The sequence below is a fragment of the Dicentrarchus labrax genome, unplaced genomic scaffold (genome assembly GCF_905237075.1).
Source record: "Dicentrarchus labrax unplaced genomic scaffold, dlabrax2021, whole genome shotgun sequence".
Lineage (NCBI taxonomy): Eukaryota > Metazoa > Chordata > Actinopteri > Moronidae > Dicentrarchus > Dicentrarchus labrax.
Genome location: NW_026136714.1, coordinates 28379575 through 28407242, shown reverse-complemented (window position 1 = coordinate 28407242; position 27668 = coordinate 28379575). Strand labels below are relative to the sequence as shown.

The window sequence follows — 27668 nt, the reverse complement described above, 5'->3', positions numbered from 1 at the left end:
TTTGGACTTCACAGTGAAGTAGGAGACATCTTGTGTCCAACAGGAAAACTTTAATTTAAAGACATTAAGAAAATTTGCATACTATATTATCACTTTTTAGTGATGAAATAATTGAATTTCTATTAGAAAAAAAACAGACACACATTATTGTTCCAAGCAGACTACTTGTATATATGCCTTGACACATGTCTGGAAGGGGTCTCAGGTCATAGCTAAGAGGAACCGGTCCCTACCTTGCCAGAGCTCCAGGACAAGCCAGAGCAGTGAGAAAAAGAAACAGATCAATCAGAACAGAAACAATCAGAATATACCTGCTTATTGGAAAATACATACTGTATCTTGTAAAGTGATTATCAGTTGTTTGCTGTTTTATATTGACATTTCTGCAATGCCAGCATGGGGATTATCTTATCTTTTATCATTCTAATGCTAAACTATAATTGACCCTTCTTAAGCCCGCCCCTTTTAAGATTATCTAGCTAGTTATCTCAAGCAAAACACTAGCCAACTAACTACCTAACCAGCTAAGTTAACAAGGATTGATGCAGATTTGCTAGCTAGTTGGAACTTTAATCATTTAACCAACAAAAGTGTGGTTGTCTTTTCCACATAGATTAGCCTAGCACACAGCATATCTAAGTACAGGAAAGTAGAAAGTTGAGCGAGGCTTGCTCAACTGTGATGGGAGCACAGAGCAAAAAGTGTCAGGACTGGGTGGGTGGGTCAATGCTCCTTGAGGTGAAGTCTTAAAATGCTGGCATTGAATGTGTTTGTATATAAAGCTGCACTACCTGGCACCCCCTCCACCCAGCACAAGGGCGATGCTGTTTCCCGTCAGGATCCTGGCCAGACGGGAGAAGTCGGAATGACGATCTGGACACTTCTCAAACACACGCTGGTACAACTCTCTCTGAAGACCAAACACACACAAACAGAAATGACTCATTGGCAGACTGGGCTAGAACTGCCCATAAAGAAAGTGGGTCGGTGGTTTGTACCAGCTTAGGTAAACTCCTCTTGGAGAACACTCTGCGGGGGCAAGACAGGTGATGGTGTCTGGAGATCCAGCTCCGCATGTTTAGCCACTCGGCTGTCCCTTTGGGTGGTGGGCCGTCTTCTCTGTGCAGCAACACCAGCTGCTTCTGAGCACGAACTGCACTGCCCTCCAACATCCGCTCCAACTACAGTTGGGGAAGAGGAAGAAAAAGTAGGTACTGTAACTTTCAGTAAGCTCATCGTAGAGATCCATTGCAGAAAGGAGGTGCGTCAATACTGTGATGGTGTGGCATAGAAACCAATCACCAACTAGCGTTTTGGCAGTGTTGTTTGCAGAGCAAAGCAGACACAGCTGTGTAAGTATAAATGCTAATAATGGTGTAAAGGCTCGACATATAGACAGTGTAAAACTATAAATCAGCCTTTAGTCATTACAACTTAAGAGAATGGATGGGTCTATGAAATTGTTGGGGTGAGAGCTAGTCCCACTATAGCATCCAGGCTGATGTGTGTTAGCACAGCTTTAAGTCACACTGTTCACCGTCCTGAATTTAGTTTTAAATCACAGAAAACAGAGCTGGTGTTAATCAACTGTTATGACTGTGAACGTCCTGTGTGATTTCTGCAAAAAAAACCTACAGCAGCTGAACAGGTGTAGGTATATTTACTGACCTCACCCACGGTGGGCTCCTGCTCACCCAGTCCAACAATGATGATGCAGTCAGCTTGGCGGATGCAGCGCTGGGTCCAAGGCGTGAGGCCAGAGTCAGACTGGTAGAGGACGATGCGATGGATGTCTTCCTGCTGTCCGAGCCAACTGGACAGACGGTATTCGTGGACACTTTAAGAGATGAGGTACAAACGTCACCTGTTACTGTATGTACAGTATATGCAGGGTTGCTTCTCTTTTGTAATGATACATTTCAAGGACTTTTCAAGGACTAATTATTTCAAAATCATTTATATTATGTTCACATATATCAGTCTGACACAGCACAGTACTAGATAAAGACTTGAATATTTTACCTTAATTAGATGTTGGAAGAGATTTAAAGCTGCAGTAGGTAACTTTTATAAAAAATTACTTTTTATCATATTTGCTGAAATTAGTCAAGAACTGGGTAGACTGTTGAGTCTCATTCCCAGGGTCCCAAAGTGTCTTGGAATGAGACTTAGCAATCAACTATCTTTCTTGGCTCTGATTGGTTGTTTTCCTTCAGGCCCGGTGGATTCTTGCAAATATCATTAGGAGCACTAGGAGGAGCCAGAGGAACCTGATTTTCTTCACAGATCTCTAGTGCAGATGAATAAAGATCTAAATATGAATAACTTTTTGTATTATGACTTTTTAATGTTTTACCATTAAATTATGCAAACAGGCAATTTCTCATGTTCTAATTTGAATATTGGTAGAAACTTTTTTTGTTTATAATAAATGAAGCCAGAACGTTTTGTCTTGCTTTGTTGTGAATAACTAAACAGCTGGTACTTTTTAGTCAAAATATTCTGATCATTTACCACATAAAATGCCTCATATTTTTCTCTGGAGCACAGTACAAAGATATCTGCTGTGTATATACTGTATATATTGTTCAGTTTTATTTCTGTCTAATATTGTTTTCTTGCACACGCAGTATCTATGTTTTAATTGTTATATTGACTTGTCTCCTGAAGGTAAATAAAATAAGTATATGAGGTATATGATGTGTTTATTCAGAAGGAATTTTACAATTGAATCACTCAATCAGATGTCTACCTGTCCAGAGCAGCAGAGCCTAGTCGCTGTTTGATGATGTCACTGGTCAGAAGTAGAGTGGGGCCTTCAGAAAATAGAAAGACATCAAACTGGGCTTTAAAATAGGATGTATGACACTGCTGTGAATAAAAGTGTAGAACATTGTTTCATGGTACAAATCCTAGTGTAGATCTTCCTATCCCCTAACAGTGGACATGTACTTCCTTACAAAAGAAGGGAACCAGTGTTTCTTTGGGCCCTCTGCAGTCTGCTCAGTGGTCCGATTGAACAGGTTTAAACTGGGTTCTGTCAGTCCATAGTATGTTCAGCTGATATTCAACCAACACCAAACCTCTGAAGAGAATAGCTTAGCTAAAGTACAGGCCTGTTAATTCCAGTTCATTTGACCAATGACTGATTTCTTAGATTCTTATTGAACTGTTGCTTAGAGGGACCTTTGTCTCTCTCAGTCTGGTTGATCCATAATACAGTTTTGTTCTCCATGTACAAAACCCTTCATACAAAATAACATCTATTTGTAAAGAGGACTGTCTACAACCTAAAAGCATTAACCCTTTATTGCAGGTGACCCCAAACCTTTCAGGGGTGTGGGTGTGGGTGTGTGTTTTTTTTTTTTTAACCATTTCTGTGACATCCTGTATATTCTTTGGAGGCTGCTGAAACTGTCAGACTTGACTACTGCTTTTTGTCACCACCCTGTGCTGCTGCCTGATCTCCACTTTCCAGGCAAGGCGCCGTTCATATTGTCTATATATATTTAATTTTGACTTAAAGTTACTTTTATTCAACCAGAAAGTTTTTGGGTTTTTTTGACCGGAAATGACACAGACGATGTACGGGAGGCATCATTGTGGAAAAAAATATTTCTCAGCTTTTATTTACATTTGAACAAAAAGTGGCATGTCCAAAATTATTCATACCCTTCTCAATAATCAATAGAAAAGCCTTTATTGGCTATTACAGCAATCAAACGCTTCCTATAACTGATGACCAGCGTCTCCACTGGTAATTTGCCCGTTCATCTTTAGCGATGAGGTCCAACTCTTTCAGGTTGGAGGGTCTCCTTGCCATCACCCTGATCTTTAGCTCCCTCCACAGATTCTCAAGTGGATTCAAGTCAGGACTCTGGCTGGGCCACTGCAAAACGTTAAAGGTTTGCAGTGGCCATTTCTTGTGTGTTTTGGGTCGTTTGTGCTGAAATGTCCACTGGTGCCTAAGGCCAAGTTTCTCTGCAGACTGCCTGATGTTGTTGTTGAATCTTGATGTAATGCTCTTTTTTCATAGTGCCGTTTACTGTGATTAGGTTCCCATGCCATTGGCTGAAAAACACCCCAAAGCATTAGGTCCCCACCACCATGTTTGACAGTTGGGATGGTGTTCTTAGGGTTGAAGGCTTCTCCTTTTCTACGCCAAATGAAGGATACATCATTGTGTGTTCACACAAAAAGAGCCCAGATTCACCAGGATGGCCTTGGTGGTGATCCTTGGATTCTTTTTCACCTCTCTCACTATCCTCCTGGCCAGCACAGGTGTCACTTTTGGCTTCCGACCACATCCTCTGAGATTTCCCACAGTGCGGAACGTCTTGTATTTTTTAATAATACTTTGCACTGTAGCCACTGGAACTTGACAACATTTAGATATGGCCTTATAGCCCTTTCCTGACTTGTGAGCCGCCACAATGCGCAGCCGCAGGTCCTTAGTGAGCTCCTTTGTCTTAGCCATGACTGTCCACAAACCAACTGCAGAGAGCTGCTGTTTTTTTTACCTGTTGAGTGGATTAAAACCGCTGTTCCCAATGAATCAGGGTAATTAGGATGCTTTAGAACAGCTTGGACTATTTGGAATGGTATAGAACTTTGGATTTTTCCATAGACTATGACAGTTTGCAAAGGTTATGAATAATTTTGGACATGCCACTTTTTGTTCAAATGTAAATAAAAGCTGAGAAATATTTTTTTGTTCAATGATGCCTCTTGTACATCGTCTTATTATCTTTTTGTAGACGCCTGTGTCATTTCTGGTTCCAAAAAAAACTTGCTGGTTGAATAAAAGTAACTTTAAATCAAACTTTTATATGTATATACAAGTGACACAGCAATTGGTGACAGTGTAGATTGTGCCACACAATCCTGCCTGATATTAATGGTTGTTGTTACTGTTGTTAATGGTGTTAATGGTGCTCTGTCAATCATGACTCCTCAGGTAACCTGGAAAATTGGATTAAAAAGTGGACAAACAGTCTGTCTGTGTGTGTGTTTATGTTTATGTGTATGTGAGTGTCTGTGTCTGTGTGCGTACCGATGCCACTGAGTGCATGCTGCAGCTCCAGAGTGAAGGCAGTGAGTGGAACCTCTTCAGACACAGGCAGGATGGCCACAGTGGACAGGTTGGAGGCTGGATTCCCAGCGTCCCACTTACTGGTGGGGGTCTGGAGAGCCAGACTACGAGCTGCATGGCAGAAGAGTCTCATCGGATATTATATTCAATTCAATTCAATTTTATTTGTATAGCGCCAATTCAAGACAATTATAATTCAATTATAGACAGAAGAAAAAATGCTCTTTTTATGCCTTGTATATATGTTGATTTGTATCTTATCTAATACTGAAATGTAACACATTTTAGTAGTGTAGGGCATGTCATCACTCAGCCAGGTAACATTTCACAAGCCAACTTGATTTCCACCTAATAACTGGTGATGTTCTTATTATTAGTACATTCTTTCTGTACCATACACATACTAACATAAATTGTATGTGATTACCAGCCAAAGGTCCATTGACTTGCTGCATGTTTCCCAGAATCTTCTGCCCCAGCAGATGAATCAGCCTGGTGACAACCTGAGGATACCGCCTCTTGATTGAGTTCAGAGCTCCGTCGGGTAGCTTGGCCATCTCGGAGTCCCTCACAGCATGGACCGTGGTGGCTCGGTTCATGTGGGTAAGGGCCTCAACCTGGACAACCCACATAACAGGTGCTGTACTACAATCTGTAGCGCCTAAAATGTGTTTCCCCAGAGCAGTACGTCTCTATATTGTGTCTTTTTTGGGGAGGATTTTCTGAAACACTCACCACACCAATCAGATCCCCGCGGCCATACTCTCCAGCCAGCTCCTTCTTCCCATCATCCTTTGCAATGACGGAGCGCAGTCTGCCACTCAGGACGATGAAGGTGCTGTCTGACTTGTCTCCCTGTCTAAAAACAAAACAGAATCCAACATTACCCTCACACACTAGTATAATTTAACTTATTTAGTAATTAGTTATTTTTCCCACCACTGGTTCCCTAGAGTAGATACCTGTAGACGGCACGGCCAGCCTCCACAGCCATCCAGTCCAGGGCAAAGTCAATCTGCCTGACAAATGGCGACACCCTCTTCACCACAGTGTGAGCTACGTTCAGCACTACCCTGGGCTCCTCACGCATTATCCTGCAAAGTTTAAAAACACAGATTTGTTCTGTGTGATGGGAAGAACCCACTTTTGAACCCTAAAGCAATATTTTGTGAGTGAGCTTGATCGTACTCGTAGAAGTGGGCCTTGGATATGGAGAGGAAGGTGCAGTCTCTCTGAGCTCGGACAGTGAAGATAAGGGGCTCCCCCGTGAGAACAGCCAGGTGGCCCACCATCTCCCCTGGGTGGGTGACAAACAGCAGGGTGTCCTCCTCGCGGTCTATCATGCGCTGGTAAACGTGGAGCAACCCAGAGATGACAAACGCCACACTCACATCCTGCAAGTAATGTGGAGAATACACACCAGTTTTATGCTCAGGCAAAGGGTGGCTTTAATTTCAGTTCAATATAATATGTCCAATAAATAGACCTCCTTAGTTTGTTTACAAGACAATTTGGTTTATCCAAATGTGTGCGCTTTCATGTTGCCTCTCACTGAGGCAGGACTGCAACGCTTAACTTGTGTTATGGTAGTTGAGACATTGTCACTCTGTAGATGCAAATCATTTCCATGTGAGAATTTAAAAAATGTAATTCGGTAAGGACCACTTTTGTCATATGAAAACTTCATTTGCAAATGTAGTATGTTATATTTGGTGGTATGGCCCTGTTCTGGGACCTCCCTGTCCTTCCATGTGCTGGAAAGGAGAGCAACAGCAAGACCCGGGGTTACAGAACAGAGCAAGCATCAGTGACATTCATTCATTATCAACTTAGTTTCATGTATACTTTGTGACCTGGCCATTGTTTTTGCATTCAGAGCTTTAACAAGTTAGTTTCTGACAGTGTTGGCCCGACAGTCTGACCTGGTCTCCCTGGTGGGCCACAACAGATCCGGCTTTGACCTGGCGAAGATTCACCCTCCCGTCCAGCAGACTGGGGTCCTGATAACGTGAGACACAGAAATGTTCTTTAACTGTCTGTCTTAGTATCCAGTACTACCTCACTAAACACAGATTCCCAATTACAAAACTGTTGCCAGATCAATTCAAATTCACAGATTCACTCATATTCCACACTCATATGCCATATATCTGTAATGACTTGAAATACGATTTTCCCACTTTGTTCAAACTCTTGAACAATACTGCATTTTTTCACATCTAAAACAAGAATGAACCAGTGAATGTTGCACATTAGATGTAGTGTGAACGCTACCTGTATTTGGATGACCTGCAGCAGATCCTTTTTGGCAGCTTGGAAAATGGCATTAACCTTATTATGGTGGACATTTCCTCCTCCTGCTTCACTATAGTGGTAAACAGCAGATGGAGTGTGCAGCATTGTCACACTCTTCTTTAGAATAGACTAGTAGACAGAGAGACACAAGGAAGTGTAATAGAGACTTTAGAAAAACACTAAACCACAGACTAAGTGAAAAAAATTCCCTGCTTGTGCAAATACAGTGTACTAAAAGTAGTAGTAACACTGTTGTGTAACAAGCTGCTCAAATAATAATTATTTTACTTCAACCAGGGGGAGAATATGCTGTGAAAATTAACAGTTTACTGATGCTATTGTGCTGAGTTTCTTTTCCTATTGGAAATGACTGGTCAAAATTGTAACTAGCTTGACACTGCAGACTATCCTAAAGTGCAAGACAGAACATTCTCATCCAGAGACCTTCACGGGAGTGTGAGGCGCCGTCTCCTCCTTGGCAACTCTAGCCCGTTCATATACTCTGTTGAGGTCAACTGACATTTCACCTGCAAGATGCAAAAAGTTGACAGTCATCATATTAAATCAATTATTATGACCAGATGGACAAGCAGCTCCCTATTCCACTGTGTCTTAGAGGCTACAGGATTTGTCATAGTCCTGCTGACGCTACGGCTGATGCTACGGCTGATGCTACGGCTTACGCAACGGCTGACGCTACGGCTGATGCTACGGCTGATGCTAGTTTTCACTGCAACTCAACTCAGATATCTTGTGTCTTTTCTTGCTAATAGACTTCATTTAAAGTTTGCTAAAAATTGATTAATTGACTGATTGTTTGATATTTGGCAATGTATTTTGCATATGTTGTGCCTGTCCTTATCCTTTGATAAGTATAAATGATTAAGTATAAGTGTCTCAGAGGAAGAGCGTGTCGTCCATTAATAAGAAGGTTGTTGGTTCGATCCCTCCTCCCGCCACGTGTAGAAGTATCCTTGAGCAAGATACTGAACCCCAAATTGCTCCTGATGCTGTGCATCGGTGTGTGAATGTGTGTGAAAGGGTGAATGTGCCACGTAGTGTAAAAGTGCTTTGAGTGGTCGGAAGACTAGAAAGGCGCTATTCAAGTACAGGTCCATTTACCATAAAGCTTGCACAGTAGACCTTGCGTATGAAAACATAGGGATGTGCTTCGCCTCGCCAGCTATATAGTTCAATATGTTGCAAATATTTTGATTTTATTTCTTTGCTTCTTCTAAAGCAGCTTGATAAACAGTTTAGAGAGGGGGAATCAATGTAGAAATAAAATGATGGTATATATTCATTATATATAAATCAATCTGGTTTTACCGATATAAAGATGTTAGAAACGAGCTGACAATTGTATTATATACACACTATTTTAATTGCGGCGATCTCATCTTGAACTTTTATGTATGTGCACCGATTGGTGAACCTTACCATCCCTAGAATATTAGCAATAACATTAGCTGCAGACGTGGGCAATTATTGGTGATTTGGAAAAATAGTATTTAGCTCACATGGAACTGACACAAAGTTGGATTTCACTTTCAGCGGCAGACTGCATTTTCTAAATGTTTATCTTTAAATGTAATGCCTTCTTTTCTACATGTAAAAAGGTTACAGATAGTTGTGCATGTGTGCTATTGAGACAGGAAAGGCAATGTAAATAATATATCAAAGTATGAAGAAAAATATATCAAATATGTTGTATGTATATTTGTGTATACTGTACCTGTAACAGCCATTGGGGTGGAGAAAGCGCGAGATTTCTTGTATTTAGACGTGGACATGTCAGAGAGTCCAGACTTTTCTGTTGTGGTGCGAAACAAGAAAACATCAAACTTGAGACAAATATTATTTCACACACATTACTGCAACTTGAAACTTGAGAGGCTGTTATTTGTGACCTGTGTCAGATTTTTCAGAGGCCACTTCATCGGAGTGGGAAGGTTGCCTGCGGAGGCCTCTGTGGGGGTGAGTCTCACCCAGAACATGGGCCACCGACACCAAGGAGATGGCTTGGCTCTCCTGTAACGCGCCCAGGAATCAAGATTAAATAAATACATCTCGCCATTTATAAACTTTCTCTAACTTATAGAAGCCAAGGTGAAATAAATCAGCTATTGAGTGTGGCCCATCTGTGACATAATGGATGGATGGATATGATATATACGTTTATTTATCATATATACTCTACATATTCTAAAAAGAATGCCACATTTACATCAAATTCTATATACAGATGTATGTATAGGTCTGGGCACCTCTTAACAAATAACATATTTAGGTGTTTTTTAACAGAAAAGATGTAAACACAGCCTTTCAAGGATATGGAACATAAAATATAATATTTTCAGCTAACATTCATGTATAGTTACATTTTATATCATACATTTAAAAAATAAAAACATAATTGTCGAATGTGGAAAGGTTTGGGCAACCTACACTGTCAGTAGTTAGTGACACCAACTCTGGCAGTTATCATAGCTTACAAACGTTTTTTGTAGCCCACTAAGTCCATCAAGTATTTGGGATTTCCCCCCCCCATTCTTCATGCGAAAGGTTTCTGGTTCTGTAATATCCTTGGGGCAATGATTCAATGATATTTAAGTCAGGGGACTGTGAGGGCCATGCAAACCTTCAGCTCCTCTCTTGAGGAAGTCTGTGGTGGATTTCAAGTATGTTTAGGATCATTATCCAGCCCTCCTCTTTTCAACTTTAGCTTTTTTACAGATGGAGTGATGTTTCTTCCAGAATTTGCTGGTATTTAGTGGAATCCATTCATCCCCCCACCACTAGCGGCGCCAGGATTTTGATTGTAGGTGGGCCTCCAGAAAACTGGATGGGCCAATTAAAATAAGCCCAAAAAAAACCCAGTTTGCAGCACGGAGGACAGCGCCTCAGTAGCCTACCTGTGTGGCTCTTGTGTCACTGTCCTCAGCTCAGTGCTGAAGCGGACAAAGACATACACCTTGGCAGTAAGCCTAACTTCATTTATCTCTTTTGAACGTTCAATACACAAAAAGACTGAAACGGAATTATATCTTTGGAGGGTCTGTTTCTCTCTCCATTTATTTACCCAGCACGGCGGGCAGGGAACTGTCCAAAATTAATTAACAGAATGACAGAAGAACTGTGTCGACATGAAATAACAGCAGCATTGAATCCGACACAGCTGCTAAACACAAACAGCAGGAAAATTATTTCTCCTCTAGCTTATTTCTTCAGAATAATTAAATGAATAACATATCTAACCATATAAACAACAGCATAACAATCCGAGATAGCTGATAAATAATCACACATGCACACAATTCAATTCAAACTTGCTTGTGGGACTTGGGGCTTGTTACAGCAGGAGACGGGGGGGTTTCGTGCTGAACACAGCAAGAATTTCTTGATATTCCAGTGAATCAGTCAATTCCCTTTCAAATGAAAGCAGGGACAATGAGTTGAATCTGTCAACATTGTTGCCCTGGTGCCTGTTTTTATCCAATTGACAGCTGAAAAGAGTCTCTCCACAGTACATGTCGTCATGGGCAATGTGAGGAGGGCCTGCAGGAGACTGTTCACGTTGGGGAAAATATCACGGGGGCATGCGTCAAGCACTTCTACAAGATTTTTTCTCGTTTGTGGTCTTGTTGGCCTTTGTCTTCCACGGGAATGGAAAAGTGCACGCAGGGTCGGATGCGAGCCTTGTCACCAAAGGTGTCTGACCGTGGCAAGCAGGCAGCAGCAGCTCTCATAAAGCCGTATGTGTCGGGCTTGAAACGAGTGTTCAGCTCCATCATCAGCTTGTCCAGTATGTCATTCCATAATTTCTGTAGGTCCGAGTTTTACTGTACAGGTGATGATTTGCCCAGAGTAGAATCAACGTGCGTATTGTCTAACCTGGCCGGCAACTTCCTCTTGCGTGATCCACTGATATCCCAGCGCACAATCTCATGTTTATTCATCAGCTCATCTGTCAGTGCAATAACTTTATCAAATGCATAATTTTCATTCCTGAATTGTATGTAGCTGTCCTTGAGCCCTTCAATCAGATCAATACAATCTGTAACTGATAGTAAGGAAGATTGCAAGCCCTTAGTGGCGTAGTCGCTGACTTCAAATAACTGGTTGAATGTGACAAACAGAAACAAAAACTTTTTCGTTTGCATTTGGTGCAGCAGGGAGTCAGCTTCAAGTTTTGTTTGGCCAGAACTTTCGGAGAATGTGGTAAGGGTTCATTTGACCATGAGCTCCACCTCACGTCACAGGATCTCTCCAGCTCCAGTGTTTTTTGTCCTGGTCGCATTTGCTTTTGAATTGCCAGAAATTTGGCATGTCTGTGCGCCCCAGTCATAAAGTTATGCAAGCTGTTTATAATATCGAAAAACGTTGAAATGCCAGGAGACACTTTAGCTGCTTTGCACAGGACAAGGTTAAGTCTAGGTGAGTTACAATGCACATATTAAGCGTGGGGAAATGTCTTCTTCAGTATCACATGTACCCCTCCTCTGTTACCCGACATGACTGATGCACCGTCAAATCCGACGCACAGCCCCAGGTCCAGCTGCAATGGCTCCAGCACTTCTAAAATCTTAGCCGATATTGCCTCTGCAGTCATGTTCTCCGTTTCCACAAATCCCACAGCCCGTTCTTTCAATGTGCCGTTGTGCAGGTATCTGACGCATACTGCCACTAGCTCTCTTTCTGACAAGTCTTTGCACTCATCTGCTAAAATCGCATAATATGTGTCCGGCTCATCATGCAAATCTGCCTTTATTTTTTTTATAAGGAGTGATGCTGCAATTTCCAGTATCTCATTTTGTATAGCGTTGGGATCCAAGGATACCCCTAAATATGAACTTGTTCATTTGAAGTGTTTAACTGAAACACAAAGGGACATGTTGGAATTTGACCATGTGCTCAGAAACTCTTGAGGCCTGTATGTAAAAGTAAAGGCCTGATTGTAGTAGTCTTTTAGACAAAGGGGAACACGCCCGCCAGATAACAGACCCCTCCTGCGATACCTGCACGCACACACACACACACACACACACACACACACACACACACACACACACACACACACACACACACACACACACACACACACACACACACACACACACACACACACACACACACACACACACACACACACACACACTCCTTTCTCCTTTTAAGTTAGATTGTATATTGTGTATTTTTCCTCCACCAATACAGTTAGACCACTCTAACACCCTACGTCGTAGAGCCCAACATAAATGGTGCCCCGTGTGAGGCGTAGTACGACAGTAGCGTCGTGCAGTAGTTTACCATTCTTAGGTAATTCATCCAGTCGCCTTTTTATTTCCAGGTCATATTTGGAAACTAGGTCAAGTTGTTCCAAAAAGTTACCCTTGTTTAACACATCTGGATTTTCCAAATCCCCACGCAATGGGATTTCTTGTTTTGCACAGAACAGGACAAGATCTATTACCATCATGATGTGCTGTCTTTCAATGAAGGATTTGTCACTGGCATCGTTGTTCAGCTGGTTAATAATATTTCCCTGTCCTGGCTGGTGACTTTGCTTGAAACCATCCATTTTTCCCAGGGCTGCAGCATGTGCCCTGCTGGCTTCATGTTTGCCACAACCCTCAGATAAATGTTTCCAGTCTTTGAAGCCAGTATTAAAGAATCTATCCTCATAAGCTGCTTCAGGGAAATGACGACAAGACTTACAAAAAACAGCATCTCTGGAGATGCTGTATTCCAGCCACTGGAATTTTGAGTTTAGGTTTATGTTGGATATGTCTCTCCGCTAGCATGCAGGAGAAAGCATGATGTGGCAGCCCAAATTGACAGAGAGGTTGTCAGTGATGTCACTATAGCTTCTCCTACACTCTTCACAGCCCGTTATCATTCCCAGGTCATCAAATACAGATGCAGGTGGTGTTCAGTTGGTTGCAATCTGCAACTTCACCGCTAGATGCTACTACACACTGGTCCTTTTAAATGAATACAGTACTAATAAACTTTGGGACCTCTCAAGCTGATGTTTGTTGACAAAAGTTGATGAAGTTAAAACAGAACTCTTTGGCATGAAAAGCACACATCCCCAACTGTTAAGTATGGGGGAGGATCTGTCATGCGTTGGAGTTGTGTTGCAGCCAGTGGCACAGAAAACATTGCACGGGTGGGGGGCACCCGCGGCGCTACTATTGCTACCCACCCATTTTGACCCAGGCCTATAGTGAGTAGTGAGTGATTTTCATTCTAGCTGTTCATCCAATAAGCAGCCTGAGGAAAGCTTTGAGTGAGAACTCCTCAGCCAATCAGCGGCTTCTACCCCACGTGTGGACTCTTAAGCCTGCCCACAGGCTGCATCGTCACCAGCAAGTGATCCAATGAAATAAATGACATTGGCACGCAAGCTTTTCAAGCAAGCTCAATGAGACAGACAAAGACAGTAGCTATTAGATAACATGAAACGTCAACATGGCAAAGCAAGCTTGTTTTCATTTAAATTCACCAAGAAACACTCAGAGGAGCAGAGTTTATTAGTACTGTATTCATTTAAAAGGACCAGTGTGTAGTAGCATCTAGCGGTGAAGTTGTAGATTGCAACCAACTGAACACCACCTGCATCTGTATTTGATGACCTGGGAATGATAACGGGCTGTGAAGAGTGTAGGAGAAACTATTAGATGACATCACTGACAACCTCTCTCTCATTTTGGGCTGCCACATCCCGCTTTCTCCTGCATGCTAGCGGAGAGACATATCCAACATAAACCTAAACAATGCATCCAGTAGAATACTCTCCATAGCCCTAACCAGAGCAGAGCAGCATGACAATTTATTTTGCACAATCCATATCAGTCAAACCAGTCTAGAGCGAAGAGTGACAAAATAAAAAAACAGTACCGGGTTGAAGAGCTCAGTGGTCAGGCCAAGGTAGTTGTGTAAGGCAAGGAAGGTGACTCTCTGGAGACGCACCATGATTATCTACAGACGAAAAGACATACAAAATAAAGACTGCATCTTGTTAATGTTAATGTTTTAAAGAGTTCGGTCTAGACCTGCTCTATTTGAAAAGTGTCCAGAGATAACTTCTGTTATGAATTGGCACTATACAAATAAAAAATTGAATTGAATCTTAATCTCAATTAATGTGTTGAATTTGACACCAACAGTTTGGTGACTTGGTTAATCAAATCATCTTTCTCGATGCACATACCTGGGTGACACGGACCAGAGTTTCAGGATATTTCTCAAAGACTGACTGGAAGGCTGCAGCTGGAAGACGCAGGACAGTGGAGGGAACTGCAGCTCTCGCAGACACTGTTTTGTAAGGCGCTGGATAGCCCTGAAATACAGTGATAGAGTAATACAGTAATTGAAACTTTTTTCACCAACTATTTGAAGACGTTGATTGAACATTTATATTTAGACCATATTTTACCAGGATTTGCAATTTGTGAAAATCTTCATCCTCTACAATGTAAATAATAGCCTTGTCACTTTGGAGCCTAAAACCACATCTAAATGACTTAGTTTAAAGCCAGTACAAATACATAAACTTGTCTCATGCAGGACTCCTGCAGGAAGGTCCAATACACTATAACATAACCCACTAATCTTCCTTTCAACATGAACTGTGTAGCTTCCTATACTATACTTAGACTAAGACCAGAAAGCACTTTCTGGCCAAATGCTAACTTTACTGCAGACGTTCAGACCAAATATCACCCAGTTTTCCATAAGAAATGAAGGTTGGCGCTTACTGGGAAGGATGTTATTATGGGAAAAACCTTCACAATACAGAGAAAAATTGCACTACAAATATACAAAGTGTGGACAAAAGTGAATTAAAAAAAAGGGCTGATGTCCTGTATGATTGGACCAGTATGATAAGATATAGAATATAGGTCACTGTTCCAGTAAAACCACGTCAATAAAAGCACTCAGCTCTGCCTTTATAATGAGCAAAATTAGAGCTGATGTAATGCTATGTATGTGCAATGTGAAAGCTAAAGTAAAGTAAAACTGCAGGCGTATCACACATGAGGATGAAGACTTACAGTAATGATGTCCAGGATACTGAGCAAACTGTGAACACTGTCTCCTGGTAAAACTTCCTTTACCACAGCATCTGTGCCATCCTGCAGTAAGAAAACATATCTCAGCATGAGAGCAGAACAACAATCACAATGCAGGTAATGCTTCCAGCTCTTCCTCACTGATCAGCAGTATGCACAAAACAGCAAAGAAACAAGCACTAATCCAACGCTGAGTGTGAAATATTCTTGGGATCTTGTGTGAGGCAGCAGGCATTGTGGTGGACCCTGCCGGTCTTACGCTCTCGTGAATGCACAGCTCCAGGCGGCCATCTTGAACCACGTAAATACTGTCATCGGTGTCGCCCGGTCGGAAGAGTGCCTCCCCCTGGTGCAACGGGATCAGCACCATGTGACGACACAGCTCCAAGAAAAGAGGCTTCTCGAAGTGGCCAAGCACCCTGGTTACAACATACGTATACATACGGCATAGTTATATTACTGCTAATGATAATAACCACGGGTCCATTAACAGTCAGGGAATGTAAGGCTATGAACATTCCAGATTAAGGTATTCCCATAAATAAAATGTAATCAGTTAACCTGTATCAAGATATAACAAATACAGTTGTGATTCATAGCTGTACAACAGATTCAGTGAAGTATTGAAACTAACTAATGGTTCTTTGAATGTAAGTAGAATGTATTGAATGTATAGCAGCTAATCACAGCTAATACCTGTTCTTAGTAAATGATACCTTGGTTAAACAGTAAGTGGAAATTCTATTTTAAATACTTATCTTAATCTCTGTACTTACCCTCATATTTACCTGTAAATAACCTTATATCTGATGTCATTAGGGCCCGAGCATTGCCCATTAAAAGGACCCTATGGGAACGCTATTTTCTCATATAATATCTCTATAAACTCAAGAAACATGGCACAAAATTCACTTGAGGCTAACATTTATGGATTCTGTGGGTCTTACAAATGGGCGTGGCAACATGTCACCACAGCGCCCCCTAAATGTAGCCCTTGAGGTATGTTTGACCAATATGCATGAAAATCATTATGCACATATATCATGACCAGATGTACAAAAAAGCCCCTGGACCCATACGCCAAACCAAACAGGAAGTCAGCCATTTTGAATTTAGTGATCTTTTTTTTAGATTTGCTCATGTACTTTAACAAACTCCTCCTAGGGAACTAATCGGATTGACTTCAAATTTGATCAATGCAATCTAAAGACCTTCACGATTAAAAGTTGAGTTATTTTTTACTTCTTGGTACTGTGGCAGCTGTGGCTCAGAGGTAGAGCGGGTCATCCACTAATCAGAAGGTTGACAGTACATTGAGTGGTCGGAAAGACTAGAAAGGCACTATACAAATGCAGACCATTTACTTTGACCAAACTTCACGTTTGATAAGAGTCCCGCTCTGAACACATCTACAAGCCAATATTCAATCATAGTCATAGCGCAACCTACTGGAACCACCAGGAAGTAAGCCTTGTATGGCAATCATTATATTATTTACATGAAATTTACATGAAAAGTGTTGTCTACACATAATGTGCTGAAATATAACACAACCTCAGAACGCCCCAATGCGAGGGTATGTTCTTTGCTGCTTGCAGCTTTAATTGTGTGTCCATATAAAAGCCTGCCAACTACAACACTTGGCTGTTCCTTCGAGGAAATAGTATGGAGTTCAGCTGACTGTTAATCTCAACATAGGCTTACAGAGAGCTGAGGGAGAACAGAACACAGAGTATGGAGAAAGAAGAGGCCTGTGAATCATACAAATCTAGAGTATAATACAAAGACAAGTATCAGATCCTCTCATTTGAGAAGATGGAACCAGAGAATGTTTGGCATCTTTGCTTGGTCAGTTGACTAATCAATTAATCTTTTCAGCACTGACTTTTCACTGTACATTCTATATGTCACTATGGACCAGCATAGAAACTGCGCAGGGTGAAAATAAAGCTTTTACTGACCTGACATTTTTCAGCATGTACAGCACCTCGGAGGGAAGATGGGAGTTCTGCACATCAAACTCAGTCAGGTCAGCCTCAAGCAGACAGGGAGGAGGCTCCTTGGGCTGCAGGGTGGGGGGTTCTCTCCGGATACGCAGGATTCTATCTCAGACACACACATAGAACACAAATAAGTTCATTCTCCCCTTCTATTCCGCAGTTATGATGTTAAATAACAGCCAAAAAGGTATTTTTATAGGACATAATGATATGATGTTACAGTGATGTTGCCCTATGATCTTTTGGCAAAATTTAATTGTATCCCATTAAACATCTGTGTGAAATTAACAAGTCACCTATTCATTGATCGACCAATTGTGAAATATGGTCATCAATTGCTGAATTATGGCCAAAAATGTGTTTCCATCTCATCTTTTCTGTGATGTCCTTTGACAACCAAAATCTAATCAGTTCTAATCCAAGTTTGTGCCAAATTTGAAGAAGCTTGAGGCGTTTCTGAGATATTGCGTTCACAAGCGGGGACAGACGGACAGACAACCCGAAAACATAATGGCCATGGCTGTCGCCAGCACAAAGGCTAGTAACACATTCGATGACAAGATTCTCTCATCTAAATTGCAACTTTTCTGAACTCCTTAAAAACTGATCACTTAAAAGGTGCCTTCTATAAACCATTATATTTAATAAAAACTTGGAATTGTGATGCACTTTTTCTATGTATTTATATCACAAAAGTTCCTTTAAATAAATAATAATAAATAAATAAATGTATGTCTGTTTATTTTATTGTTTTTAATTGAAATTCTAATGGACTGCTCACGTAAATGATGAATGCTTTTAATATTGTACTTTACTGAAAACGTACTTTGAATTACTCTCAGCTCAAATTCATCATACACAGAAGATCCAGTATTTAGTGGTTTGATAACATCTTTTCCTGTTTCCTGGTATCTCATACCAGCTTATCTTCTTTGACCAGATAATCTTAATCAAGGTCCACTTACCTGGACCCTGAGTTAAGATTATATTGCTCCCAAAGTGTAGAATTAACTTTCAACACTCAAAGATCCTCTTCCATCTACACCACATGATTAAAAAAAGGGACTCACTTGCGAGCTATAGACAGGACTTTGGTCCTCTTCCTTCCTCTCTGCCGGGACGCTGAGTTTGAATTAGAAGCAGGGGCTGAGGACAATGTCTGAACCTGCAACAGGAAAGGTTTGTTGATTAGAATTTTTTATTAAAGTGACGATTTACACAAGTGATGTCTTATTGTCAACAAAAATTTTAATAAAATGTATTAAATACAATTATTTCATGTAAATTATTTTTTGCAATTTATTATTTATTAGCTTCTCATTGTCCAGATTGCCATGTTTTCGCCTTGTAACTTCTGGTTTTAATTCCGTCATAGAGGACAGCAAAAAGTTAAAATATTTTAACTGTAGATGGTAATGCTGTCTGTTGTTATTGTTGTTGGTATTCCATGCTGACCTCACCTAATTTTACCATCCTGCTCTCATCCACTAACATCTAGTCTGCCATGTGAATGCAGCATAATTATTAAAAAAATACTGAGTGGGATGTTGAAGAGGGCACTGACCTTTCTCATAATCTTTCGGCCGTAGAACATCACCTTGTCTCTTTTCCTGAAGCGATAGTGAGGAACGCAGGCTGCTTCTTCTGAGACACCAAACACCATGTGTCAGACCATCTGCAGTCTATTGTATGAATAGTTTATGCTCCTCATACTAACATTGCACTGATGTATCAGGCTGAAAACAGCTTTACTGACTACTTGATTTATATTCTCTTGGCAAGCAAGTGGCCACAAAAATTACATACATTATTATAATATTTTCTACCTGTACTATAATAACAAAATTATTCATTGATGCAGATTTTTTTTTTCCATAACCAATTTTAACCTAACTCATAAAAAGCATGCTGGTTTGAACTGCAAAACTGGTTATGTTGCCTCTGAAACCCTGTAATGATAAAAAAAACCTAATATTGTACTAATCATCACTCTGACTAAGCTCCCAGCAACCCATAAACACTGTATCTGGGTGTATTTTGCACATGTTTTGATACAAATGTACTCTGAAACAGAACAGGATGTACAGTGTGCAGGGAACTGACTTGACAGTTTGTATCTTCTGTAAAGAAGAAACACGAAAACTCCAACAACAGAAACAACTGTCACAGCTCCAACCAGCACTGCCGTCCACTTGGAGAAAAACAGACAAAACATGACAAACATAGAAATTAGCTCTATTCAGTTCTATTCAAAACATAGTATACATATCTAATAACAGAGCCCTCTCGTTTATTCTACCCATCCACATATCAGGAGCGGCTGTGGCTCAGAGGCAGAGCGGGTCTCCCACTAATCGGAAGGTTTTGGTTCGAGCCCTGGCTCCTCCCGCCACATGTCGAAGTATCCTTGAGCAAGATACTGAACCCCAAATTGCTCCCGATGCTGTGAATGTGTAGGAATGCGTTAGTTTCTGTTCGAACCATTACTGAGTGAATGTGTGTGAAAGGGTGAATGTGGCACGTAGTGTAAAAGCGCTTTGTGTGTTTGGAAAACTAGAAAATGTTATAAAGAGTTCAGTCTAGACCTGCTCTATCTGAAAAGTGTCCTGAGATAACTTCTGTTATGAATTGGCGCTATACAAATAAAACTGAATTGAACTGAAATGAATTGAATTGAATTGAATTGTCCTCAATGTCTGCTGCTTGACCTTGTTATTATGAACCGCCGTCTTTGAAATTTTAAGGATGTAGGCAACCTGGCGCTCACTGTATCTTTCTGCCAGTAAAGCCAGAATTGAATCCTTCTATTCCTCACTCTTACTTTTGAGGTACAACTAGGATAGTGATGACTATGATGATAATGAGGATTTTTATACTTTTCCTTGTTAAATAATATTTGGTTTAGGTGATCACCTAATCAGTACCTCATTAAGTAGAATGAGGTGCGCTTGTGTTGGAATTCAACAGACTCTGGAACAGAATGGCTGACTGGTGATTCCAAATAAATCAGGAAATCAATATAAGACTGCACATTAGCCAGACATACAACTTTTTCAAGTCACTTGTGAGGATATTCACGATACTGAAAATTCACCACGATTAATATCCAATTGTTTTTTCGCAATAAAATTGTTTATCGTCCCATCCCTAATCTGAAATTGCCTGTCAGTTGTTACCATGTTGGCTTCCGTCCTTTCCTCCACAAACTGCTGCATCCTAGCCCTGATCTCACTCCCGAGAGGAACCAGGATCTGAAATATAAAGCACAGAAAAAACACTGAGGGCTCTGCTAAGAAGTGTAAGAGAAATTCAAGCTAGAACAAGGATTGGTGTAGCAGTTTATTTATTATTATTATTATTATTATTATTATTATTATTATTATTATTATTATACCTAAATACCTAAGGAAAAGGACATGGAACTTTAAGGAGTATGGTCTAGACCTGCTCTATTTGAAAAGTGTCCTGAGATAACTTCTGTTATGAATTGGCGCTATACAAATAAAATTGAATTGAATTGAACTGGTCTAGACCTGCTTTATTTGAAAATCGTCCTGAGATAACTTTTTATCATTTGAAGCTATTTAGCTGTGGTTTTAACCACAAGTGAATCCAAAATATCTCTATCTCCCTCTGGTGGCTGACTGCAGTATAGGTCATAAAGCACACTGCTTCCATATTAGCAGATGGGACAAAAAAAAATTGTGAAAAGTACACATCAAGTAAATGTCATCACGCCGATCTTTGTTCAAGTGTTAATTTTTCTGATAAGTTTGGTTTTGATTAGTTATTTGAGGCTATAAAAAGGGGGTTTCACATCATGATTGATAGCTGAGCCCTGCTTGCGATTGAGTCGGTTGGGTGTATGGGAGGGACCTTGATACCGCAGTGCCAACCGCGATCACTACTGCCCAAAGTCTGGCTCAGAGTGGCGAAAGATGGGAGTGACATCTGTCTTTTATTTGACGATGGTTTAAAATAATTCAATACAATATCACAAAACAAAATATCGTGATACGATATTTTTTGATATTTTTTCTAACACCCTTAATTTTCAGACATTGAAGTGCAAAGAATGGAGTTGAGGAACAACATACCGGGTATATACTGCAGTTCTCCTCTTCCTCATTGTCTTCCATGACTGGTCAAAAAGACAAGGCGATCTCTGAGACTGAAATTAAAGAATTTAAACACCATGGTGCTGTATTTTGATTAAGCTTTTGTGGTCATTATATTAATAGCCCAGGATTCGAACCCTCAACCTTAGATAGCAACATTAACACCTTGCTCCACCAAACTGAGCAGCACAGGGTCACAGAGCAAAAGGTTTCAGATATCCGGGTTAAAGATCAGCTAACGTTACCACATCAGTGCAGGTAACCAGACACCCCTCCTGCACTGATATACACTGCTAAGCTCCAATGGGTTCTACTAACCGACTGACAGACAGACAGACAGACAGACAGACAGAACTGAAAAACATGCCAAAAGGGTTGTCCAAAGGGGAAAGATTAGGCTACCATGTTTATTTTGTTCTCCAAATACATCAGGCTCGCTTATTTACTAGTAATCCTGAGTATGTCTTTTTGTACCAAACTCCAATACATGTTTATTTATTAGTGTACTATGGATTATGTATGCCAAATTGGAAAATGGATCTTAGACTCAACTGAGTTTGGAGACAACAACAATAATGCAGCTTCATATCCCTGGTTGACAGGTTCTAAATGTAGTATGTTGTCAATAATAAACCGTATATTGGCAAGATCACGACACAGGGGTCACGGTTCAATATACTGCAATAGATTGCGATACTGTATGCAAGACTATAACCTGATACATTTTTAAGAGGAATCGGAATTTGCAGCTATTTGTCACAGTCACTGTAACATAAAAATCATTGCCTTCAGTTTACATTTACATCACGGCTATCTCGCTGTTGGGGGTTTAAACGCAAAAATCAATATAGTGTTTTTGAGAACCAGGACAATACCACAAAACTAAATACCGCGATACTCAAGTATAGATATTTTCTTACAACCCTAGTCAATAAAACACAACAACTCACACTTATAATATTTACCTATAACGTAGCTGACAATAGAAACAAGTGATCAAACATTGTTCTCACAGACTTCTGTGGCTGCAGTCCGCTACACAAGAACACAACGAGAGCGAGAACGAGTCCGCACTGACAGAGTGTGTAACGCACACAAACGCACACAAACGCACAAATCCACCTTCAGCTAACCCTTTCCGACTGAAGCGACCAACTGTTTTTCCCACGTACCCTTCTCGTGTCAAAGTTTTTTGTGTACGGCTGCATGCCCCAGAAAGCTATAAAGACAGGTTGATAAAAACAATCAGAATATCCTGTCATTCATACCAAAATAAAAGCCTTATTGGCGAAAACGTACGGAGACTCAGATGTAATGCAGGCATAGACAATGGCTACATTTGACTTTTTAGTCATAGAGAGTACAGCCATAGTTCAGCTAAACATTAACAGAGAACTCTGGCTTTGCACACACGAATGTGCCTTGCATGCATTTATTTTGAAGGGTAAACTGTCTGCGTTTTAGGATACTTTGGCTTACTTGACGCACCCCAATCACTGACAGTTCACTACGAGTATCTCGGATTTTAATTGGTGGATGGTGTTTCCTTTCGGCCAATCACTGCACATTTCATTGGTAAGTCGGGCACATCGCTCGTATTGGACCCACACTGCTCAAGGTGAGATGAGTGGAATTTTGCAACAATTTATGAACTTAAAATTATAATATTTTAACGGGTTAATCTATTATTTTAGTGTAAATGTGCTTGCTAACAGACGATGTAAGTTAGCATTAGCTGGCTCGTTCGTTATCGTTAGCTAACGTTAGCTAACGTATATAAAAAGAATCCCTTTCTCTATCTAACAAATTAACGCAGGCTTTTCAGACCTTGACCCATCGTTACTGTAACAATAAGCAGTTCTAACATCTTACGTCGATTCAGCCGCTCACCCTAACCCCTAACCCCTAACCCCAACCCCTAACCCCCAACCCCTAACCCTAACCCTAACTAACGGAGCATGTGACACAGTGTGGTGACTGTTGCGTTGCACTCTCTTGAGCCCGGTGGCTCTACTTTGTCCAGTCGTATTGACAAGGATAGAAAACATTGGTCAATGTATAGAAATGAACTGCTGTATAACTGTTTAATGGTAATATTTGGTATGGTATATTTCACGGTATATCGCGGCAAGTCCTTTTATATCGGTTTATTATTCTACTGTCAGGAGTACATAGAATATAGAAGGTTATAATGGCATTAGAAATATAAAGACCCTGAAGGCTTTGGTTACTGTAGGGCTTTCTTGGCCCCGCAGATTGATCCAATACATGAAGGAATCAGAATGTAAACGTCTGTTATTGTGCAAACTGCAACGTATTAAAAACAGAACTTAAAGATAGGAAATCTAAAGCCAACGAATTTATACATTGCTTCCTTTTCAAAGCCAAATATTTTAGAATAGCACTGTAAACTGACAGTGAAGTATTCAAAGAGATATTTATCAGATGTTCTATTGCACAGGAAAGAAATGAGTCACAGCAACCCTTGTGTTGTGATATGTATCGTATTGCCAGACTCTTGCCAATACACAGCCAGTGGTGTATGGTGGTGTATGACAAATTCATATCATAGGGGAAATTAAAATCAGTATCACCCAGCACTACAACAAATCATATTTCTCTACTGCTAATTGAAAGACCATCTTATAACCTACAATTCTGTCTGTACTTGATCTTGGGGATAATTGTGTCTATATGCATGGTTCTCCCTCCACCTTAAAGCCTCTTGACTGTGTATCACAGTGCACTGGCCTTCGTCATAGGCAATGCATTTCTCACTCACGGTTTCATCCTATATGAGAAGGTGGGAGGGTCCTACTTACAAAAACAGAGGGGAGCAGCATTGTATGAGTATTTATAAGGCACTAATGTAGAAACGGCCTGCTGTTGGATACATTTATGGTTACATTTATGTCAGGTCACAAGACATTTTAGCGTTAGCTGTACCTCTTGTTCACACTGAACTTGGTGGAGTGGGTTTATATATAATGCTGCATTAAAATGGAATGAGATCCCATAAACTTCAAAAGTTGCATCCTCTCATTTCAATAGAGTTTTAAATGGCTGTCCTTATGTATTTGCAATCATACTTGAAAGTATGTAATTTGTGTCTGTCTGCTTCCCAATCTACCTTTCTAAATACAGAATTATTATTATAATTAATATTTTTTTAAACAATCACTTATTCTCCACAGGTTTTCTCTGTCGTGGCAAGAGTGGCACGATGGGTGTGTTATCCACGCTGATGAGGGGTCTGATAAGAGGAGCAGACAGAATGGCTGAGTTTACCAGCAAGCGTGGGTCAAGGACTCACAATAAAGGCAGGGGCGCACGGCCCACTGGACTGAGGCTCCCAAGCAGAAAGTTTCTGACCATACGGGCCATGATTCCTGAGTTTGTGGTGCCTAATTTGGAGGGATTTAAACTCAAACCCTACGTATCATATCGCTGCCCTAGAGGAACAGAGCCTCCACTCACAGCACAAAGCGTGTTTGATGAGGTTGTGGCTCCTCAGATCAGGAAAGACTTCGAAGAGGGCACTTTCAGCAAAGAGCACCTGGAGAAATATGGATTTGAACCCACACAGGAGGAGAAGCTCTTCAAGCTGTATCCCAAGAATTATGTGCGTTAAAGAAAGGCACATGGCTGCGGACCAACTGTTGTGACACTGAGGAAGATCACAAATGGGACTGTATTTTATGTTGAGAAAGTTATTTCCTACCACTGGTTGACTCCTGTTACTTAATCATTGGGCAAAATAAAACTGAAGGGGCTGAGATCCATACTGCAGAATTGTGCATTGATCATTGTATTGAACAGCTTGAGCAATCATTATTTACATGACATACCTAACAAAGGTTCAAACCAAGGGTTCTCTTGTATTTGTCACAGAAAAGATTGAGGATTGAGGCTACTGATTCTCACAGAGAGGATTTCAAGCAGCTTTTAAAAAATTGCAATACATGTTGCGATGTTTGTAGGCATTTTTTGCAGTGAAACTGGGAAAATTAAAAAGAAATTATTGCCACTTCTGTCATGGAAATTCTTCGAAGATTGAGAGTTGCTAGTTCTGAAGAACTTTCAAAAAAAAAAAAAAAATTTTTTTTTCTTCTTTTAATAATAAATTTTTTTTTTTTTTTTTTTTTTTTTTTTTTTTAAAAAAAAATTTTTTTTTTTTTTATTTTTTTTTTTATTTTTAAGAAAGTGGTTTAAAGCCGTGCAACTTTATCACTTTAAAACCAAAACAAAACCCAATTAATTCAATTATTTAAGCGCCAATTCATAACGGGTATTCAGGACACTTTTCAAATAAGCAGGTCAAGACGAACTCTTTAAAACAAAGCACTCTATATATTGATGTCAAAATAATAGCAGGTGTTTAAAACGTTTTTTATGTATTCAGCGGCCAGTTAGCTCAGTGGGTAGAGCTGGCGACCCATGTACCAAGGTAGTTAGGTAGGTAGTAGTCCTTGCTGCAGCGGCCCAGGGTTCGAATCCGACCTGCGGCCCTTTGCTGCGTGTCATCCCCTCTCTCTGCCCCCTTTCCTGTCTATCTTCAGCTGTATCTATCAAATAAAAGGCCAAAAAAATAACTTTAAAGAAAGTAATTTGATGTATTTAAACTGATCCATGATCCCTGGTATGCGATAAATAGGTCCGACACCATAGTAAGAGAAAAATCCCCATATCATGATGCTTGCACCACCATGCTTCACTGTCTTCAGAGTGTACTGTGGCTTGAATTTAAAAAAAAAAAAAAAAGAAAAGAAAAGAAAATCTTACTTTCATCAGTCCACAAAATGTTTCTCCATTTCTCTTTAGGCCAGTCGATGTGTTCTTTGGCAAATTCTATCCTCTTGAGCATGTCTTTTTTTTTAACAGTGGGACTTTGCGGGGGCTTCTTGCTGATAGATTAGTTTCACACAGGCGTCTTCTAATTGTCACAGTACCCACAGGTAACTTCAGACTGTCTTTGATCACCCTGGAGCTGATCATTGGCTGAGTTTTTGCCATTCGGTCTATTCTTCGATCCATTCGAATGGTAGTCTTCCGTTTTCTTCCACGTCTCTCTGGTTTTGCTTTCCAAGCTTTCGAAGCATTGGAGATCATTTTAGCCAAGCAGCCTATCATTTTCTGCACTTCTTTAAAGGTTTTCCCCTCTCCAATCAACCTTTTAATCAAAGCACGCTGTTCTTCTGAACGTCTGGAACAACCCATTTTTAAGGTTTTCAGAGAGAAATGCCTGTACAACATGTGCTGGCTTCATCCTTAAATAAGGGCCACCTGACTGACACCTGTTTTGTCACAGAATGAATGACCTTACTAATTGAACTCCACACTGCTATCATTTTGAACACGCCCCTTTCAATTAATTATTCAATTAAACAGACTCAGGAGCATGCATATCATGAATGTTGGCTCTGTTGGTTTTCTATGACTCTACTACACCTATTGGTAAATTATTTGCCATGTAGTAATATAATTTCTACCAAAAACAGTGATTGATCTGGTTAGTCATGTTGGACTGCTATTATTTTGATCACAACTGTACATTAACTACCCACATTACCCCCTTTTGACACAACGTGTCAACATAAAAACACTACCCCATTTGAGAACACCTTAATTAAAACTACTAATGAGTAATGAATTACAAGTTAATGTGGAAAACATTCTTGAGAATCAAAAACCCAAAGACAAAACCCAAAGAAAAAAATCAAAAACAAACACTTGCCACCACTCTAACTATACCACTACCTCATCTCCAATTATCCCACCTATCCATCTGTACAGGAGGGCTCACATACATGTGAGTGCACATGTACAAAAACATAACGTTATTCCTAGAACAATCATCACAGGGATAAATACATGAATGATCATCGTACCCCAAGGACCAAATTGGTCAGTTATTATTTAAGCTAAAACCTGCAGACTCAGAGGGACCAAATGCATCACAAATTTTCTCGAGTGCTGTGATCACACTAGTAATAATATCTGCATTATCTGGAATGACTGTAACACATGCTTCGCCTGTTACATTCAGAGTCATACAGAGACCACCTGTTTTTGCTAGAATATAATCAAG

The 27668-nt window shown here is 40.4% G+C and overlaps 2 protein-coding genes across 5 annotated transcripts in view; one reads left to right on the top strand and one right to left on the bottom strand.

Moving 5' to 3' along the window:
• pnpla7b (patatin-like phospholipase domain containing 7b) overlaps positions 1 to 22798 on the bottom strand; it is a 32846-nt gene extending 10048 nt beyond the window's left edge. Inside the window, exons 1-25 of one of the 4 annotated variants that reach the window (XM_051422266.1) lie at positions 22546 to 22798; positions 21560 to 21633; positions 20639 to 20713; positions 19566 to 19653; positions 19027 to 19106; positions 18533 to 18627; positions 17424 to 17564; positions 15722 to 15881; positions 15445 to 15525; positions 14601 to 14729; positions 14288 to 14368; positions 9298 to 9418; positions 9123 to 9200; positions 7832 to 7914; positions 7367 to 7516; positions 7015 to 7092; positions 6281 to 6486; positions 6055 to 6186; positions 5828 to 5951; positions 5520 to 5709; positions 5054 to 5203; positions 2753 to 2816; positions 1669 to 1837; positions 999 to 1181; positions 792 to 910 (exon numbers count right to left, since the gene is read on the bottom strand). In XM_051422266.1, the coding sequence (XP_051278226.1) occupies positions 792 to 910; positions 999 to 1181; positions 1669 to 1837; positions 2753 to 2816; positions 5054 to 5203; positions 5520 to 5709; positions 5828 to 5951; positions 6055 to 6186; positions 6281 to 6486; positions 7015 to 7092; positions 7367 to 7516; positions 7832 to 7914; positions 9123 to 9200; positions 9298 to 9418; positions 14288 to 14368; positions 14601 to 14729; positions 15445 to 15525; positions 15722 to 15881; positions 17424 to 17564; positions 18533 to 18627; positions 19027 to 19106; positions 19566 to 19653; positions 20639 to 20713; positions 21560 to 21601 (2819 nt within the window). In that variant the 5' untranslated portion in view covers positions 21602 to 21633; positions 22546 to 22798. The remainder of the gene's footprint in view (positions 1 to 791; positions 911 to 998; positions 1182 to 1668; positions 1838 to 2752; positions 2817 to 5053; positions 5204 to 5519; positions 5710 to 5827; positions 5952 to 6054; positions 6187 to 6280; positions 6487 to 7014; positions 7093 to 7366; positions 7517 to 7831; positions 7915 to 9122; positions 9201 to 9297; positions 9419 to 14287; positions 14369 to 14600; positions 14730 to 15444; positions 15526 to 15721; positions 15882 to 17423; positions 17565 to 18532; positions 18628 to 19026; positions 19107 to 19565; positions 19654 to 20638; positions 20714 to 21559; positions 21634 to 22545) is intronic. The other 3 variants (XM_051422269.1, XM_051422268.1, XM_051422267.1) reach the window with 3 other exon arrangements.
• Positions 22799 to 23103: 305 nt separating this feature from the next.
• On the top strand, positions 23104 to 25372 carry mrpl41 (mitochondrial ribosomal protein L41). Its single transcript, XM_051422399.1, has 2 exons — positions 23104 to 23198; positions 24775 to 25372. Exons 1-2 carry the CDS (start codon positions 23117 to 23119, stop codon positions 25209 to 25211), a joined length of 519 nt encoding a protein of 172 aa, XP_051278359.1. The 5' UTR covers positions 23104 to 23116; the 3' UTR covers positions 25212 to 25372.
• Positions 25373 to 27668: the final 2296 nt, after the last annotated feature.

Bases quoted from the DNA above. Each gene is read 5' to 3' on its own strand.
- mrpl41 (XM_051422399.1), top strand. From the start codon at position 23,117: ATGGTGTTTCCTTTCGGCCAATCACTGCACATTTCATTGGTAAGTCGG. The intron at 23,199-24,774 runs GTGAGATGAGTG...TATTCTCCACAG, and splicing joins TTGGACCCACACTGCTCAAG to GTTTTCTCTGTCGTGGCAAG.